Below are 19478 nucleotides of genomic sequence, written 5' to 3'. Positions count from 1 at the left end.
TTTGACAAGTTCTTTTAGACTGGATAATGCATATGCAGTTCATATATTAGCAAGATACAATTATGATGATTTTCATCAAAAATATTTTTATAGTGTTGTTGATGGTTTTAGTGTTGTAATATGAGTCATTTATTAACTTTGGTGATGTTACTTTATATTATGTAAGTAATTAATTTTATATTATTTTAATTAGCTTTCAAATAATTTTTTCCCTATTATATAAGATAATTATAAATGTAAAGTAGTTAATAATTGATTTTCGACACTCTATCCAAATTGTTTGGAATACATCACACTACAAGAATAATTGATATTATCGACGGTCGTAACTCATCGGTAATGTATAAAATCGGTAATTGTCGTTTACCGACGGTTTATCGACGGTCAAAATGCCATCGGTAAAACCGTTGTCGGTAACCTTTACCGACGGCCTTTTCAGCCGTCGGTAATTAGTCGATAATTACCGAAGGCTTGTGACCTTCGGGAAATCCGTCGATAATTACCGCGATCTGGTTCATCTTCTTCGTCTTCCTTCTTACCTCCGTGTCATTTTTTTTTCGTTTTCACGAATTCCGCCACCAAAAAAAGCATCACGCCAATAACAAACTCATTTCCAAACAATCAAACAACCAATTTATTTTCAATAGTTAAAATCATAGAGAATTTCTCTGCAATTCTCATATTTGTAAGAGAAAGAAGATGTTATTAGGACCGGTGATGTTCTTAATCGCACAGATCAACTTTACAATGGCTCGCCGGAAAAGTTGAGCTCACCGGAAAAGTTGAGCTTGTCGGAAAGACTGAAAAGGGGACAATGGTGGGTTGCAACAGTAGCGAGCCCGCGATGGTGAAGAGCAATGGGGATGAGACTACGTGACGGTAAGCAAAAATTAGAAGGAGAAATGAGTAGTGGTGGCAAGAAGTTCCGGTGACCAAACCTTGGAGGGTGGCACTGCCGGTGGGAAGAAATTGTACACTAAGATGGAGAGAAATGAGAAGGAGAAAATAGTGTGATGTTTGTCACATATATTGGCATTGGAGGCGAAATTCGGGCTGGAAAATTTCTATTCTTTTTACTGACGGTCACAAGCCTTCGATAAATCCGTCGGTAACGTCGCTCAGTGAAATAATGGGCGGAAAATTCCCGCTCTTTTTACCGACGACCAAAAACCTTCGGTAAATCCGTCGGTAAGTGACATACACATTAACGACGATCAAAAGCCTTCAACAAATCCGTCGATAATGTGCATTTTACTTACCGACGAATTTACCGAAGACTTTGGACCGTTTATAAAAAAATAAAAAAAAGTCAATAAATTCGTTGGAAATTAAAATATATCAACGGATATATATTCGTCGGTAAAAATCCGTCGATAATATTAATAAATTTTGTAATGTCATGAGCGTAAACATTCAATCGAATCTTTTGAGTTAACAACTTGTTTTATTTAAGATTAAACGTTTTTCTTATTTGTTATTCATTTTTTTTATATATTCAATACGAGACCTTGAAGTAATACTTAGTTTTTTAACCATACTAAATACAAAAACAAGTTTAGAGAATAATTGAATTTTCATATCCAAGCATTTAAGTATTAGGTTGGACTTTTAACTATATGTTCTAATCAAATTATCATTTTATCTCATTTATCCTAAGTTGAGCGATTTTTTATGTCTTCAAGATAAAATTTTATTCTCAAAGTTTTTGAAATAAATAAAAGAGAGAAAATATTAAAACATTCACTTAACTATTTCAATAAAATTGAGATTTTTGCTTCGATTCAACGTTGGATCGAATTAACATCTTAACAGAGGTTCAAAATATATAATTGTTCATTTTGATCGTCAATTAAAAGGTTATGATTAAATAAATTAGTTTCGCACACTTGTTTTTTTTATATTTCTCTTTCTTTTCTTCATATATATGACAACATTATTGCTTTATTAATTGGTTGGTTATAATTTGATTTGACTATTTTTATTTTAGTAAAACTTAATTGATTAAATGTTGTTCATAAAGTTTTACTTTTTATATTGAGAAGTATTTTTACCTTAAAAATATTAATAATATTTTTTGTGATTATTACCTTGTTATTTTCTATTATCGATGCTTAAATTCTTGCAAATTTGTAAAACATATTTCCGTAACATATTTTGATATTTATTATTATTATTATTTTTTTTCCATCAGACACTCAAGTCTTTATTTGAAGCTGTAAAGTTAACGAAGCTAATGTTAACTAGGGATTACTTTTTCACTTTAAACCTTAGCCATCCTGAAATCTCGAGCTACTTAATTAACAACTTTGATAGAACCAAAATAAATATAATATAATATAATATAACATAACTTAACTTGTTATACATTTGAGAGAAGCAAGGGGTAACGAATTTTTTCTATTAATTACAATATTGCTTGTCCTAGTATAACTTATAATTTCCTATTCCACAACCTGCATTGCAATTGTTAACTAAGTAAAAATAATAAAATAATTAATAACTTGAAATTATAAAAATTACAGAAATGATTGTATAAAAAGAACAAAGCCAATAATGCATAGCATTGAGGACGAAGTTAGTGATAAAACAATGTCGATTAGGGTTTTGTTAATCTTGATGAAAGTGGTCGATGGCGAGAATGGTACTGAGGTTGATTGGCTTCATATACTTAGTAGAACCTGACATAATTTGCTGTACAACAAGTTTGTTTGCCTTTTCAGTTGGATGAAACGCATCCCAAAAAACATGCAGTTCTCTGTTTGGACATAGGTTGGAAATTGGCAAGCATAGCCCCATACCATTGTAGGGTCCTTGTCCACAACAAGCAACTTTTGATGTATTAAATCCTATCCAATTTCACAACGTTAAATGTTATTAGATTTTCTTTTAACAATATCAAACAGGAAAATAATCTTCATTGCATACATGCTACTATTAGAAAGTAATTACCATAAGCTTTGGGATTGGTGATGAAGTCATTGTGCATCAGTGCTGTGTTTGCAGCAATGAAAATGACAGAGCCAATTTCGTTGTTGAGTTCAATTATCATTTGCTCCAACTGAGGGTTATATAATGCTGCAGCACGTTGTAGATCAGCAGAACATTCTCCATTTTTGCCTCGCATAGCCAATTCTGCAGGAGCACAACCTATCGGTCCTGTCCCTGTCACAATAACTCTTCTGCCTCCAAGATCATACAGCCTCTGCATTAATCACCATCATTATTATTTTATTAATGTTTAATACAACTTCTTACATTAATATATATACATCTGTTTTTCACCAGTGAACAAAATAAACAACTGCGACTTATGTATTATAAATTGACCTTATCTTATTTTATAAGCCGGTTTTGTGGGTTGAGTCAGTAGAGTTTATCCTAGTGATATTTGTTTTTACTAGACATATTGTTCCACCTGCTATCGGACCACTCATAAATGTCTAATCTTATGCACGAGATGATGTCTATATATACCTCGACGTGAAGAGGTGTGGTAGAAATCCCACTAAAAATAAAGTCAATTTATAATATATAAGTGAGTGCAAACTTCATTTTACAAGTCGATTTTATGGGATTGAATTAGACTTATAATCCACGTTTTAACATAGTTATTTTTTACTATCCACAACGACTTAGAAAGTCAATATTTTACTAGTGTTTCAACAAGTGAAATGTAAGAACTTGCATTAAAAGTTTATGATTGTATATACCTGCAAGTGCTTTTTGTAGCGAGAGATGAGAAGGTTGACGTAGTCTGGGAGTGGATATTGACGAGACCTTGCAGTAGAATCCACCAGGAAGTAATTGTTCACAAAGTCATTCCCACCAACAGTGATGAGAATTAACGCTTGATTCACCAGTCTTTTGGTTCTCGACACACCAATCAGAGCACTCATTCGTTGTTGGTACTCTTTAAAATTCTCTAATTGTTTATGCATTTTAATTATGTTCATCTGCAAAGCTTGCATTAATAAGCATCGCCAACTACAACTGTTTGCATGTCAGAGAAATTCAATTTTGTATTGTACTTCTTTACACCTTTTCATAAGGAAAAAGAGAGAAAAATATGAACAAGTATGTTTCACTCCACCCTCTATAATATGTTGGTGTTGGACCATTAATGAATGCCGAGGGCCATTAAGTACCCTGTCTTAGATCCAGATAGATTCCATGGTTCATGGTTCCATGTTTTCTGGGGCTAGTACTTACTACAATTTATTATCATCCATTTCACTTCTCAAATGGTATAAATTTATGATTGAAAAGGAAATGGGTTAATCTTATGCTAGTCAAAAATTAGTAATAAAAAACAAAAATTAAGAACAGAAATATGAATGTGAAACTATAGAGTTTTCCAGTAATAATTGATAACGTTTTAACATAATGCTATCCGACATCAGGTGTAATTAGTTGTCAATATAATTACAATTTTATTTTTAAAATTTGATGTAGTTAGTAGATAAACGAGTTTGTTAAGAGTCGAACTCAACATATGAAAAAAATAAATTATGACTTTATTTTAATAAATGTGTCTTAATTATGAGTCAGGTCATAGATTTGGTGCATACAACAGACTAGACATATATCAGTCCGTTTTCAAAAGGTGCACATGCTTTGTTCTCTACCTATATACAATTTAATTAATACCCACTTGCTCATCACAAATTGTAGCTCCCACTCCTTCCTTGACAAAAATTAGCCAAATTTGAAACTGTTACAATTAACATGGACAAATTCGGAGGCCAATTATCAAGAAGGTGAGAAATTTAAAAAGTAAATTATCAAATGACAGTATATTTGAAGATATTTACTTACAATTTATTTTAAAGGTACTCACTACTCTATTGGCTATGCCTGTGTCATGTTCATTCTTGATACACTCATAATCTTCTTTTTACTCTACTAATTACAATTGTAGGATTTTGCTTTTCAAAATTTATCCCTTGGCACAAGCAACAAAACATTTGCATACTGCATTTTAAAGGCTGAATCTACTAGTGCAATGAAGAGAAATAACAACAATTATTTTTTACAATATGTAACAATTTTTGAACCGAAACTGAGATATATGCTGACGAGATAAAAAATGATGCACTTTTGTTCTCGATTCTAATTGAGATAATAAATTGAAATTTTCTGATTCGATTTCTTAATTACTAAAATAATAAAGAAGAAAAGAGAAAGAAGTTTTTGCCTGGATTGAACCGAGGTAATAAGGTTTTTCTCTTTCAACGGATACCTTCTCTTTGTTGAATAAAAATATTGTACAAACACACTTCTCTTCCAGAAATCAAAACATGTGTTTTTTATTTGCTATATTATATGTTTATGAGAACCAACACTCGATAGATATGATATTGATATTGATATTCTTAGAAATTAATAGCTATTTTCCAACGTAAAAAAGTTCAAAAAGCAGACCTACGTCTATTTACGATGGAGCACGCTCACATGACACATTTTTACATTAATTTAAAATAGAATATAAGAATAAAATAATTATAAAAGTATAAATTTTTATATATATTTTTTTTAAAAAATAAAGTAAAAATATATAAAGATAATGTCAAATAAATAAATGTGTGTCAAAAGAATATTTTTCTATTTTCAATCCGGTAAAATTAACTCTACCAGTATAGTTAAATTCAATAAAAATAAGATATATAATATATTAAAAAATGTGTTGCATGTTAATACTCATTGTACTTATCATGCAACAATCAAAACCAAGTGAAGTTTTCTGGTATGAGTTATCAAGTACTTACAAAGTGATCTCCTGTATCGTTAAGGATTCCAACTCCAGCCGAAGCAAAATTCGCACCAACTAATAGATTCTCTATTGTTAAGTCAGGGCTCGAGTATGGCATTGTAGACTCAGCACCAAGTTCTTGACCTGAAACGGCAACACCTCTCATTGTATACATCAATTCTAACGTTCAAGATGCTAAAACCAGTGAGTGATAATATCTTTACTATTGACAGGAACAGAGTACAAATATAAGAAGAGTTGTGTGAAAAAAAAGTAATCAGTACAAAAAGTGGTTCAGACATGTTTCCTCTGACAAAGGTAGCAGTTACATAAACAAGTATTTGGACGAGTAATACTAAAAAACTGGTTTTGGGAAACTTAACTGATAAAATCAGGAATGTTGAATCCATTAGAGAAGCGTCCGGTTGGTTTGTGAGTTGGGTAGTCAATTCCATAAGGAGGGGCATTGGCACGAGCAACGGTTTGCAAATAGTTGTTGTTTCCATTGTCAACTAGAGAATCTCCGAATACAAAGAATGCTCTTGGCCTGGCTTCACTTTTAGGGACAGTTACTCCTAAGACTAAAACTAAACCTAGAACTACAATAAGAACAGAACTTGACGAGGTTGTCATTGTAATGAACCTTTGAATTGGCTTAGTTTCTGAAGAGTCTGTTTTAGAAATGGGATGGAGAGGCTGTTACCTGGGATATGAGTGGGATATGAGTGATGTGGTTGTGCACGTAAATATCATAAATAGGATCATTGCATGAGAATAGGGCTTCTGATTTTGGATGCTCTTTTATTGAAGATTTTAAGTAGTAGAACTAAAATTGTGGCAACTTTACGAGCTTCATTCAGAAGGGTTGGTGGCATTACGCAACAACAATGTGCTTCCACTTTCCAAGTCTATGCTTGCTTTTGACTTTGATTCCAACCTTGGGTGAGATATGGATAAATATACCCATTTTTTTAGATAATTAATTAATTATATTACCAATACAATAATTTATTTATGTTTTTCTTGTTTACAAAAGCTAAAGGTTTTGTTTGAGGCATTTATTTTCAATAGACTTGGCACTTATTAATTTTCATTGACCAATTTGATTGAGGCATAAAAACTTAAAAGGATAAAATATTTTTTTTATCAGTAAACAAAATATATATTGATAAATGAAGTATTTGGAGGGTACGTACTCTGATGCTTATACATGATTTATAACAGATTGTGATAAATATGCTACATTAATTACATTTTCCTCTCAACCCCACGCTGAGTATATAATATATTCCAAATATTATAGATAAAAATTCAGATTACAAAAGTGATTCAATCTTACTATTATGTCAAACAGAACATTATATCTTCATTGGACTGCATGAAATTTGAGAGTCACGTAAAATTTTCTTTCACATTCAACTATCCTTCGGAGCAGTGGTAATTAAGATGATTTTAGATTGGTCATATAAGTATATTTTCCTTTTGAGTTGTGTAATTTTTTTCTGTTTTTAATTCTTTTGAAATAAAATTATTATTTCCTTAATATTATATGGATACATTTTGCTCACTCTTACATTTAAAGAAACTAACGTTCTTAAAACTTGATTATTTTACAAGAATTAAAATGTATTTTAACTAATTTATATACACTATTTTTTTATGATAATGTTTGGTGATGGTCTTGCACAATAAAGATTTCCTTCATAGTAATTGTAACAGGAATTAATATTGAGCTAAGTCTACGGTGCTACGTCAGTTTGTTACCCCACTTAATAAATTGTTAGTCACTTCTTCTTTTCCAACTTATGAGGCTATTAAAATTCTACCAACGTTGGAAAAAAAAATGCTAATAAACTATATTAATGATGTAATCTCTTTCTCCACTTTACTGAGTAAACATGATGAAATAAAGACAAAAAAAGTGGTCAATACTTGGAATTTAACTACTCTATATATCTACTTTTTTGGTTTTAAATTTTTATTTTTAAAATGAAAATCATATTTATAAAAATAGTAAAACGAATTGATGGTCAAGATCTTTCTCAGAATAACCACGCAAGGCTCATGTCATTAAATAAAACTATTTAAGACTAGTAATAGACTAGCTAGTTTTAATGGAAACCTTTTCCTCCAAACAAAACCCAGGATCAGTGTGTTTGGTAACCTTTGAAACTTGAGTTTCTGTCTTAAAAGCTGAAGCTCCTATGTGTGTAGTTTTCGCATCTTTCTGATCTATGACATCAAAGTAAATGTAAACATGAGTTGCAAGGCAACTCCCAAATCCAAAATCAGACACTACAAAACTCATTAATTTTAACGAATTCATTAACATATATTATAATAACATCCAGTACTAGCTACACATAGTAGAAGTTTCTTAAAAGTCAATATTGCAGTTAATAAAATTAGAGAAATTTTCAGTATAGTTTGTTGTGATACTCTTATCAGTTTTATTCTGAAAAATCTGGTATCAGATCCCTCTGCTAGGCCTTATACAAAGCTGCCATCTTTGACATTTTACAACAGCAAAGAAAATGACTATAGAAGAGAGTTTCACCAACTATTTCAAGTTTTGATGGTCATTATGATCATTGGATCATGTTAATGGAAAATTTCTTTGGATCTTAGAAATATAGGGAGCTGATTGATTTGGATATGTTCCACCAACAAGCGGGACAATACTAACAGAACTGCAACAAAAGAAAAATGATGAGATGAAGTTGAAACATATAAAAGCAAAGAATTATCTTTCAATCAATTGATAGAACTGTCCTTGACACTATTCTCAGGAAGAACATTACTATAGAAATATGGGATGTTATAGAAAAAAGTTTGAAGGAAAAACAAGGACAAAAATATCCCATTTTCAAGTTCTCGGCGGATAATTAACTTGAAGTTATGGAGATGAAGTCTAGTGAATGAGGGGCTGAATACTTCTCTAAAATGCAAATTTAGAGAATCATGGTGACTGATATAAAAATGATATGAACCCCTTCGAGATGTTTTTATATGTATTGTTTGTTAGGTTTTGCGTGGAAGAATATGGATTACATCATTGAACTAGATTGGAAAATATTTGGATTAACATATAGTTTGAAATCTGGTTAACTATGTTGGAGAATTAGTTAAATGAGTATTTTACTTTTAAAATCCTGGTTATTGATGTAAAATGCTCATTTAACATTAAATTGTCCTATGTAATTTATTACATTTCAAACTATGTAAATCCAAATTTTTTCCAAATTTAAGAACCGTGACAACCCAAATTTGTTATGTGTTACATTGATGATGAATTGATGTGAATTAGGTAAACTCTATAGTAGGTGCTTATTTTAAATTATGTTAAAATTTGTCACGAAAATTGGACAAATATTCACACTAGTGTAGAAAGAGCATTTAACGTCTGTTATTTTGGTCTTTTAACGTTAGTTTCAGAACCGACATCTTTGTGGGTGACGTTAATCAAACGTCGGACTCAAACAGGCCCGACGTCTTTATAGACGTCGGTTACTGCATGATCCCGACGTCTAAAGGGCTCCATAGATGTCGAACAATGCAATGTCCGACGTCTAAAGGGCTCCATAAACGTCGGACATTGCATTAACCGACGTCTATTGCAGCTCGTGTCTTTGAGTAGCGTAGTAGCACCTTCTTCCTTTACTAGTTTCGTCAAAAAAAAATGTTGCGTCTTTTGGATCTCTTATGGCATTTCAACCGAATCTGGGTCATTGCCTAGTTCTATTAAAATCGCCAATGAAAACGAACGGTGACAATAGAACTAGGCAAGGACCGAAGTTCAGTTTTGGGTTGAAACGCTATAAGACATCCAAAAGATGCAAACTTTTCTTACGAGGAAACTAGCAAAGGGAGAATGCGGTACAACGCTACCCAAAGACACGAGAAAAGTTGCACCAAAACACAATAAAAACTCATTTTAATCGGTTCAAATGAAAGATAATCAACCAAAGACTAATATAATCGGAATAAAAGTACGTTTAAACAGTTCAAAAGAGACAAAAACGCACCTGGAAAAGCAATACGGCAAAGAGAAAAGACGAGAAGAAAGACGATGAAGTGCTTGTAACAGCGGGTTGGATGTCTGATTAACAGCAAACTAGACGTCGGCTCCCCAGGTGAATCGACGTCTATTCTGGCCTAGACATCGGGGCCCTCACTAATATGACGTCCAAAAAAACTTTTCATCAGGCCATTTAGACGTCGGATGACGTGATCCGACGTCTGTACGGCGAAAAAAAATAACTTTTCATTTACCTGTCAGACATATACACGACCGTTAGGAGGGGCACCGACGTCTATAATCAAATATAGACGTCGGGGTGGTGGGATCGGACGTCTCTAAGGCGGAAGAAAATGACTTTTCACCTACCTGTCAAGCACTAAGACATCGGTTAGGAGGGGCCCCGACGTCGGGGCCCACACTAATATGACGTCCAAAACAACTTTTCATCAGGCCATTTAGACGTCGGATGACGTGATCCGACGTCTGTACGGCGGAAAAAAATAACTTTTCATCTACCTGTCAGACATATACACGACCGTTAAGAGGGGCACCGACGTCTATAATCAAATATAGACGTCGGGATGACGGGATCGGACGTCTCTAAGGCGGAAGAAAATGACTTTTCACCTACCTGTTAGGCACTAAGACATCGGTTACGAGGGGCCCCGACGTCTATAATATTATAGACGTCGGGGCCCATACTAACCGACGTCTATATGCCCACTTATTTAAGAAAATATCACCGGTCAATAATTTACGTTGGTTATTTTGTGATCCGACGTGTACGAAGTGACGTTAAAGCCCAATTCTGTACTAGTGTCAGGTGGTTGATGTGGTCTACCATTCACGTAGACTCTTTCTTTCGAAGAGCATCGAGTTTTTTTTTGTTTAATAATATTTTTGTATAAAGTGATTTAATTTTATAATTTGATGAGAGTGTTCCAAAAATATTTTTCCTGAGTAGTCTTCTCCTTTATACTTGATAAAACCACATGTATCATTGTATCATTCTTAATACTAAGTGCAAATTTGCAATAATATTATAATTATTTTCTTTCCACCTTTGATTTGTGATATCTATAGATTTTTTTCAATTCAATGTGCATAATTGGTTTTTCTCAAAATTGTTTTCATCTTCAATTTTTATAAGAAAAAAGTTATTCTTATTAAATTTCTTTATCTTATATTTTTTTTCATAGTTTTAAAACTAACTTGTACACTTTTCATTGTGAATAAATAATATATTTATTGAAACAATGTCTGTAAAATGTGAACCTTTTTACATCCACTAAGGTTGGTCACTTGGAAACACATTAAATACTAAGTGTTTTCTTTCTGTTTTCTAGGTATAAACTTTCATGTGTGTATCCAATAATATGATTAACTTTTTTCTAGTGTGAAATATCATATTAGTTGTAAGCACGTGACATATTCATATTTTTCTACAATAAAGAACTTGTTATCATTCTTGGATACCATGACAACAAGTGGGATACGACACGAATAATGAGTATTCGTTATTTGATCCAAAAAAAAATGTAGCTGGTACTTGTTTTGTTATTTGTTGGATACTCGTTTAGAAAGTATTTGCGGTATCTATAAATACTTACGAATATTTAAGAAAAAGTATTTTATAATTTTTTAAATAAAATTTAAATAAAGTTAAAAAATATATAAAATATAAATTAAATTAAATTAACTATAAATTAAAATTTAATTTTATAAAATTTAATATAATAAAATATAAATTAATTTAATTTTAATTAAATTAAATTTAATAAAATATAAATTAAATTTTTATTTTTACTTTTTTAGAGTAATAGATACTTTAAGATAATATGATATCCATATCAAACCTATTTATAAACGGATAATAATAATGGATACCCACTTATATCAACTATTCATTTTATCCACGGACTTGCATATATTATTATCATCCCCTTTGATACCATAGTAACAACATAAGAACTCAACTAAAATTGAAAGTAAAACAAGAAATACAATATACAATAATATTTTCTATATTAATTTTTTTCTCAAAAATTTAAGAAATGGAAGAATAAAAAAAGTAAAAGAAAATATTTTCAAATATCTTATTAAAACAACCTTGTGTTCCTCTTCTAATTACTAAAATAATTGTTTTTTCCAATGCTGAGATTTTTTTTCTGACAATAAAAATACTTAAAAAAATATAGATTCATCAACAACTAACTTAATGTTCATAAAATATAAAAAATATTTATAAATCTCTCTACAAAAACGAACTAAATAACTAAAATATCTCCGATAACACTTTATTGGTCAGAACGATTTCTAAACATTCCTATCCATGGAACGTTTCAGAGCAGACGAGTAACAAAGAAATTGTTGCATTCAAATCCTCAAAGTTGACTTTGAAGTCAAGTAATAATAACGTGACAAAAACATGCATACAAACCATTATCTCATAAATATTCCACACTCTTGATATTTTATTCAAACTCTATATAATCTCAAACTTTTATATTAGCCATTTTTCCAACCTTGGCTTTATCTTACTAAGTTTTAGCTTTTTGTGTACTTGTAATTTTATCTTTTACATTTGCACCAACAGAACAATCATCTATAAAGATAAAATTAAAGTTATAATAAAATACCGCTTTTTCATATGTTAGTATTAACTAATAGATTCGAACATTTTAAATTTGGATAAATATGAATTTATTTTGTATTTAATGCTTTTGAAAAAAATGGTTAGTTTTAATTTTTCGAAAATGATTGTGCTAGTAGTGGGTTTTAAGCCTAACTCAACCCCACAAAATTAACTTATAAAATAAGGTTTACACCCACTTATAAACTAAGAATTGATCTTATTTCTAGTCGATGTGGGATTTTCAACAATTGTCTATCTATCGATCGTATGGTTAATTTGTTTGTACAGACGTGTGATCTATCTAGTTACAAAAATTTCAACACATTTCCGTCATGGAACGTGGAAATGGGTTCAGAGTAGACTAAGTCAAGCAATGGCGTGCAGATGCATGCATGCAATGAATGGGGGCAAAAGTCTTTTGGAATTTCATGTTTATGACTTATCACAGTATAAGAATCAGCAGATAACTTACATGGTATTGAGTGAACATAATTTAGTGAAACTCAGTTTCTCATAAATATACCTTCTATTACCTCTATTTGCAAAACATGCAGTTTTTGGTTTCCAATTTCCATCCTGTTATTTATGTTTTGGTGTTTATAGGCTCTGTTCTGAAGTTGGGATGCGCGTCGTCTACACCATCGCAGCTTCAATTGGAAGCAAACGCTATAATCAATAGCGGATGGTGGAATTTGCCGCACTCACAGTCACTTCATATATGTTCATTGATTGAGGGTATACATTGCAATGATTTTGGAAGTGTAACTCGTATCACATATCTGTATTCCGAGCGACCCATTCAATTAGCAAATCTAAACCTTTCTGCTTTTAAGAATTTGGAACATCTTGAGGTCTCCTTCTGTAGTCTAGAAGGTATTATTCCATCTGAAATTGATAGTCTTTCCAAACTTACTTATCTTGATTTATCTCATACTTCCATTCATGGAGAGATACCTCTTACAATAGGAAATCTTTCCAATCTCACTTATCTCGATTTGTCCTACGATTCTATTTCTGGTCAGGTGCCTCCTTCAATGGGAAATCTAATTCAACTATCCACACTAATCATTTCTAACAACTACATTGAAGGCCCTGTTCCTTTTCAATTGTCATTCTTGAAGAATCTTACTATCATTGATCTATCTTACAACAAAATCAATGGAGCTTTGCCTATTTCACTTTCAAACCTCACAAACCTTCAAAATCTTGACATTTCACACAATCTACTCTCCGGTTCCCTTGAACCTTTCTTAGTTGGATATTTTCCATTATTGGAAACTCTGGATCTAAGCTACAATAGTCTTACCGGAGGGATTCCTCTGTCCCTACATAATGTCCGCTATGTGGACCTTTCCTTCAACAATTTGAAGGGTCCCATTCCAAACGGTGTACATCCGTTTGCGCTAATGGGGAACAAGGGTGTATGCAGCAACATTACAAATATACGAATCCAATACCAATTCCAGCCTTGTTCAGTCAGTCAGAAGAAACGAAGGAAACTGGTCATAATTCCTACTATCACCATATTTCTAATCATGATCTTCTTACTACTTCTATATCTGAGGCACAATCGCATTACAATCAAGAACAAACATTCAAGGATAAGTGAAACATCTAAGAATGGGGACTTGTTCTGCATATGGAACTATGACGGAAGCATAGCCTATGAAGATATCATCATAGTTACTGAAGACTTTGACCTCAAATATTGTATTGGAATAGGTGCGTACGGAAGTGTTTTCAAGGCTCAACTACCAAGTGGCAAGATTGTTGCGGTGAAGAAACTCCATGGCTTTGAAGCAGAGGTCCCGACTTTTGATGAGAGTTTCAGAAACGAAGCCAAAGTATTATCGAAAATAAAGCATCGACATATAGTCAAGCTCCATGGATTTTGCTTGCACAAAAGAATAATGTTTTTGATATATGAGTACATGGAGAAAGGAAGCTTGTTTTCTGTGTTGTTTGATGACATGAAAGCAATGGAATTGGATTGGAAAAAGAGGATTAACACAATAAAAGGCACTGCGCATGCTATCTCATATCTCCATCATGATTGTGTTCCTCCTATAGTTCATAGAGACATATCAACAAGCAACGTCTTGCTTAACTCTGAGTGGGAGCCCACTGTTTCCGACTTTGGCACAGCTCGATTTCTCAACCTTGATTCATCCAATCGAACTATTGTTGTTGGAACCATTGGATACATAGCACCTGGTAAGTTGTTCATGTTTTTCTCTAGTCCTATTTATTTATGATTTGGTGCATATGAGGCCTAATCAAAATACATGTAACAAGTAGATGGAGTAGCTTTTTACATTTGTATTTTAAATTATTTTTCTTTTGATATTTTAATTTGATGTTGTCAAAACGCAGAGCTTGCATATACAATGGTTGTGAATGAAAAGTGTGATGTGTATAGCTTCGGAGTGGTGACACTGGAAACTTTGATGGGAAAACATCCTAAGGAAATACTCTCATCACTTGATTCAACTTCTACAAATAGTGACATCAAATTATGTGAAATATTGGATCAACGCCTCCCGCACCCAACATTTTCAGATTTACAACACATAGTTGTTGCTGCTATTATGGCTTTTGCATGTTTAAATCCCAATCCCTGCTTTCGTCCAACAATGAAACGCATCTCTCAATGTTTTCTTAGTCGGCTTACACCGTTCAACATTCCTTTACGTCTTATTTCATTGCAGCAGCTCATAAGTCAAGAACTCAGACAATCCTTAAAATTGTGAACTTTCTTAAATATTTTGAAAGAAATTTCGATTGTAACTACTTTCAATGAAAATTTTGTGGTTGTTTATTACATTAATAGTTAGAAAACATTCTCAAATTATATATATTCTTGAATTAAACTAGTTTTCATTTTACGGTTCTTATGACTTATAGTAATTCTTAAATGTGACACCAAAATAAATAATATTTGACATTGTTAATTTTTTATTTATTTATTTATTTTTATTTTGATGTCATGTATGTGTAAAGAGTTTTTTTATTATTTTATTTTTTTGTTTTATTTTTAAACTGTTTTGCCCTAAAAATAGAAATATATTTTAACTTAATTTACTTTTTTAGTATTTCAATCTAATTTAACTTTTATTCATATTTATTTTTCTATCACATGTTTTTAAAAATTTATTTTACTTTTTTATCGATTCAATTTGTTTTTAAATTGATTTATTGTAAAAGTAAAAATATATTTCAAGTCTATCATTTAATATCTAATAAACTAATGTTTTAGTTGTTATATAACATTAATAATTTCTTAAATTTATAATTTTCATATTAATCTCTAGAAGGTCACTTACATCTAAAGTTAAAATTCTTTTTGTTAATCAATTTAATATATAATATACATCTCTAAAATTATTTTAAAAATTAGTTGATTTTTAAAATAAATAAATAATTTTTTTTGCATGAATAAATAAATGAGAGGACACCACTTTATTTCGTGGTTAATTTGAAGTTGAAGTTTAAATCGAACAATTTATTCTACTTTTCACAACTACTAAATTAGTAATTGAATTTTTGTCACAAATATTATTTTATGATTATTTCAGTCATCATATGAACTAATTTCACTGACAAATCATTTGGTCACTGTGGCTAATTTGAAACTAATTGAAATCGGTGACTATTTCAGTCACAATTTGTAACTGTGTTATTTTGATAGCTAAATGACTTTTTTTTTATTGTAGTAGAAATATCCTTCAGAGTCTCAATACTATAAAATCACATTTATCATTACTAAATGCAAAATTTGCAATAGTATTGTATCTAATTTCTTTTCACCTTTGGTGTATGATGTTCACGGATTTTTCTTCAATTGCATATGCACAATTATCCTTTCTTAAAATTACCTTATCTTCAATTTTTACAATAAAAATTTATTTCATTATTAAACCTTTCTATTTTATATTTTATTGTCATGAAAACTGACTTATTATTGTTGAAACAAACAAAGTAAACCGTGAACCAAAAGATAAGTTATCAAGAATAACAGGTGGGCCATTAATGAAAATACTAAGTATTTTCTTACCTTAACTTTTCTAGACATGAAATTTCAAACTATCATATTCTATCCTGTAACAAGAATAACTTTCTTCATATGTAATATAAGACTAATTGTGATCACATGATATACTCAAAATTCTTCTACAATCAAGAACCTAGCTTTGATATCATTGTTTGATATTAGAGTAATAACATAATACATTGATTGATATTAGAGTAATAACATAATAACTTAACTAAAATTAGAAAGAAAAAAAAAACATATAATGGACAATAGTTTCTCTATTTTTTTTTGAAGTACTAAAACAATGAAATAATAGAAAAATAAAAGAAGAGATTATATATATTATTAAAAAAAACCTTGCTATATCATGAAAAATAAACCAAAACAAATTTTATATCCGACTTCTTTTCTCATACTAAAAAACTTGAAAAAAAGAATACAAATTCATCGATAACAAAATCATAACAAAATTATAACAAAATTATAAATCTCCCAATAACAATTAACTAAATAACTAAAGCATCTCCAATAAAGACATTATTGGTGACAACGATTTCTAAACATTCCTATTCATGGAACGTTTGATAGAGCAGACCCAGCAACGTAGAAATAGTTGCATTAAAATCTTCAAAGTTGACTTCGAAGTCGACTTCGAAGTCAAGCAATAATAATAGGACAAATGCGTTTGCACCGTCAATGGGGCAAGACACTCGAATTCTTTGCACAAACAATAATTACATGCGTACAAATCATTATCTCGTAAATATTCCACTCTTGATTTTTAGTATTATACAAACTCTTTATAATCTCAAACTTTTACTCTATTTAGCCATTTTCTCAACCTTGCCTATCTTACTACATTTTAGTTTTTGTGTACTTGTGATTTTATCCTCCACAATTTGCACCAACAATGCAATCTTATATAAAAATAAATTTAAAGTTATATTAAAGTACCGCTATGTCGTATGTTAGTATTAATTAATAGATTCAAACATTTTAAAATTCTATATATATATATGATTTCTCAGTTGGATATATCTGCCATTCTTGAAAAGTTTGGATCTAAGCTACAATAATCTTATTGGAGCAATTCCTCTACCTCTTCTTAGTATATATTATGTGGACCTTTCCTTCAACAATTTGAATACAACAACATTTCATATATTCAAACCAAATACAGATTCCATCCTTCTTCAATTCATGACAAGAAAGCAAGGCAAAATTAGTTGGTCATAATGCTTTTTATCACCATTTTTCTAATAATGACCTTCTTACTACTATATATGAGGCACAACTGCATTGCAATGAAGAATAAACATGTAAGCATAACTGAAATATCTATCAGCGGGGACTTGTTTTGCATGCATCATTTTTTACCTCAAATATTGTATTATTAGATATTTATAAAATTAGAGATTACATATATAATATATTTGGCGAAGTAAAATTAAATTGTTGAATTATTTTTTACAATTACAATTTGGACCCAAATCAAGTTTAGAACATGCTTACTAAATGATGGGTCAAATTAACTTTATTTGTGATATAAAAATTTTATTTTTCTTTTACTTTATTACAAAAAGGAGACAAAACTCTAAGTTAAAAATGGTATTAAAATATTTTAGAATTTAGAAAAAGGGACAAATAGTTTTAAGAAAAGTTAAAATATTTCTGTGCTAGGAATTTTTCCCTACATTTTCGTATCTAATCAAGAATTTGTGTATTAGACTTGTCAAACTTGGCTTTTACTATTTTTTTATCCAGGTTTTTGTTATTATATTTTCAATTCCTAATTTCCTTATGTCCAAATTGAGTACCAATTTTTTTTGTTGCTGCAATGGTAAGAACACAATTTAAAGTTAAGTTAATTAGCCCTTGAAGAAAGAGTGTTGGAAAAATTAGTATCAGCTTGTTAAATACAATCTTTCGCTGGTAATGTATATATAGTTCTACAATGCCATTAAAATTTGCACGATGCACTCCATTCTATTGAAATAAAACCAAATACGAATGTCGCCACGTGTACATGAATGCAAAGGGCGAATTTCAGCGAGAGATTCCAAAACTGAGAGAAGCTTGGTGACAGAGAGAGTCTCTTATTGTAGATGAGAAAAGATGTGAAACAATCCTCAAAGAATAATGAAAGGATTCATATTATCCATAATAGTCATGATAAAAAATCATAAAATAACTAGTGATACCATATTAAAGAACACAAAAATAATTATTTGATTCATGCCAAATACAAAAGATATCTTGTGCTTCACCAAAAGAATAAAAAAAATCTTAAAAAATATGTATAAATATGTCTATAACAACTAACTAAATAAGGTAGTGGATATCTCTAATAATACTTTATATGCAACAACCATTTCTAAACATTCCTACGCGTGTTTGTGTGAGAGGCAACAACGCAGAAATGGTGGCCTTCAAGTATTCAAAGTCGACTCTTAAGTCAGCCAAAATAAAGTGATCAAAGCGTTCGCACCGTCCTTTTGACAAAACGTTGTGGAATTCTTTGAACCATCAAAACATAATAGTAGTACATGCATCCGAATCAACTTTTCATCAATATTCCATTCATGACAGTTAGTATTATGCAAACTCTTCATACTCTCAAACTTTTACTCTACACCCAGATTTTCCCAACCTATCTATTAAACCTAATTATAGATTTTTTTTTTAAATTTACTAAAACCGTAACTAACAAAATTAAGTTTTGTGAAATATAAAAAGAAATTGAAGTCATACTAATACAGACTATAATTACATTTTATCTTAATTAATATATATATATATATATATATATATATATATATATATATATATATATATATATATATACAGTGAATTACTATAATATCGTTTACTTAATATTACTTTTATTGTATTTATTATTATAATTTATTTCAAAATTTCACAATAACTAAAAAGTATAAGAAAGAAATATTTTAAATTTATTTAAACTAGTCTCTAAGTCAAGCAATGGCCTTCTGGAATTCAACACGGCTTATCGCAGTATAAAAATCAGCAGATAGCT

At 30.7% G+C, this 19478-nt stretch overlaps 2 protein-coding genes across 2 annotated transcripts; one reads left to right on the top strand and one right to left on the bottom strand.

Moving 5' to 3' along the window:
• Positions 1-2472: 2472 nt before the first annotated feature.
• LOC124837283 (GDSL esterase/lipase At5g33370-like) lies at positions 2473-6637 on the bottom strand. Its single transcript, XM_047312607.2, has 5 exons — positions 6133-6637; positions 5766-5893; positions 3711-3953; positions 2950-3202; positions 2473-2846 (listed from the first exon to the last, which is right to left on the bottom strand). Exons 1-5 carry the CDS (start codon positions 6380-6382, stop codon positions 2608-2610), a joined length of 1113 nt encoding a protein of 370 aa, XP_047168563.1. The 5' UTR covers positions 6383-6637; the 3' UTR covers positions 2473-2607.
• Positions 6638-12880: 6243 nt separating this feature from the next.
• Positions 12881-15299, top strand: LOC124837281 (MDIS1-interacting receptor like kinase 2-like). Its single transcript, XM_047312605.2, has 2 exons — positions 12881-14619; positions 14779-15299. The coding sequence occupies exons 1-2, from the start codon at positions 12954-12956 to the stop codon at positions 15153-15155; spliced, it is 2043 nt and encodes a 680-aa protein (XP_047168561.2). The 5' UTR covers positions 12881-12953; the 3' UTR covers positions 15156-15299.
• Positions 15300-19478: the final 4179 nt, after the last annotated feature.

This window comes from Vigna umbellata, chromosome 4 (genome assembly GCF_029865625.1).
Source record: "Vigna umbellata cultivar VRB3 chromosome 4, Vumbellata_1.0, whole genome shotgun sequence".
Classification (NCBI taxonomy): Eukaryota; Viridiplantae; Streptophyta; class Magnoliopsida; order Fabales; family Fabaceae; genus Vigna; species Vigna umbellata.
The sequence above is the reverse complement of the archived record's forward strand: the minus strand, read 5'-3'. Positions and strand labels throughout refer to the sequence as shown.

Coding starts and splice junctions, on each gene's coding strand:
- LOC124837283 (XM_047312607.2), bottom strand. CDS start 6,382: ATGACAACCTCGTCAAGTTCTGTTCTTATTGTAGTTCTAGGTTTAGTT. Junction 5,894..6,132: donor CAACATTCCTGATTTTATCA/GTTAAGTTTCCC, acceptor TTGCCGTTTCAG/GTCAAGAACTTGGTGCTGAG. Junction 3,203..3,710: donor GCTACAAAAAGCACTTGCAG/GTATATACAATC, acceptor TGATTAATGCAG/AGGCTGTATGATCTTGGAGG.
- LOC124837281 (XM_047312605.2), top strand. CDS start 12,954: ATGCAGTTTTTGGTTTCCAATTTCCATCCTGTTATTTATGTTTTGGTG. Junction 14,620..14,778: donor CATTGGATACATAGCACCTG/GTAAGTTGTTCA, acceptor GTCAAAACGCAG/AGCTTGCATATACAATGGTT.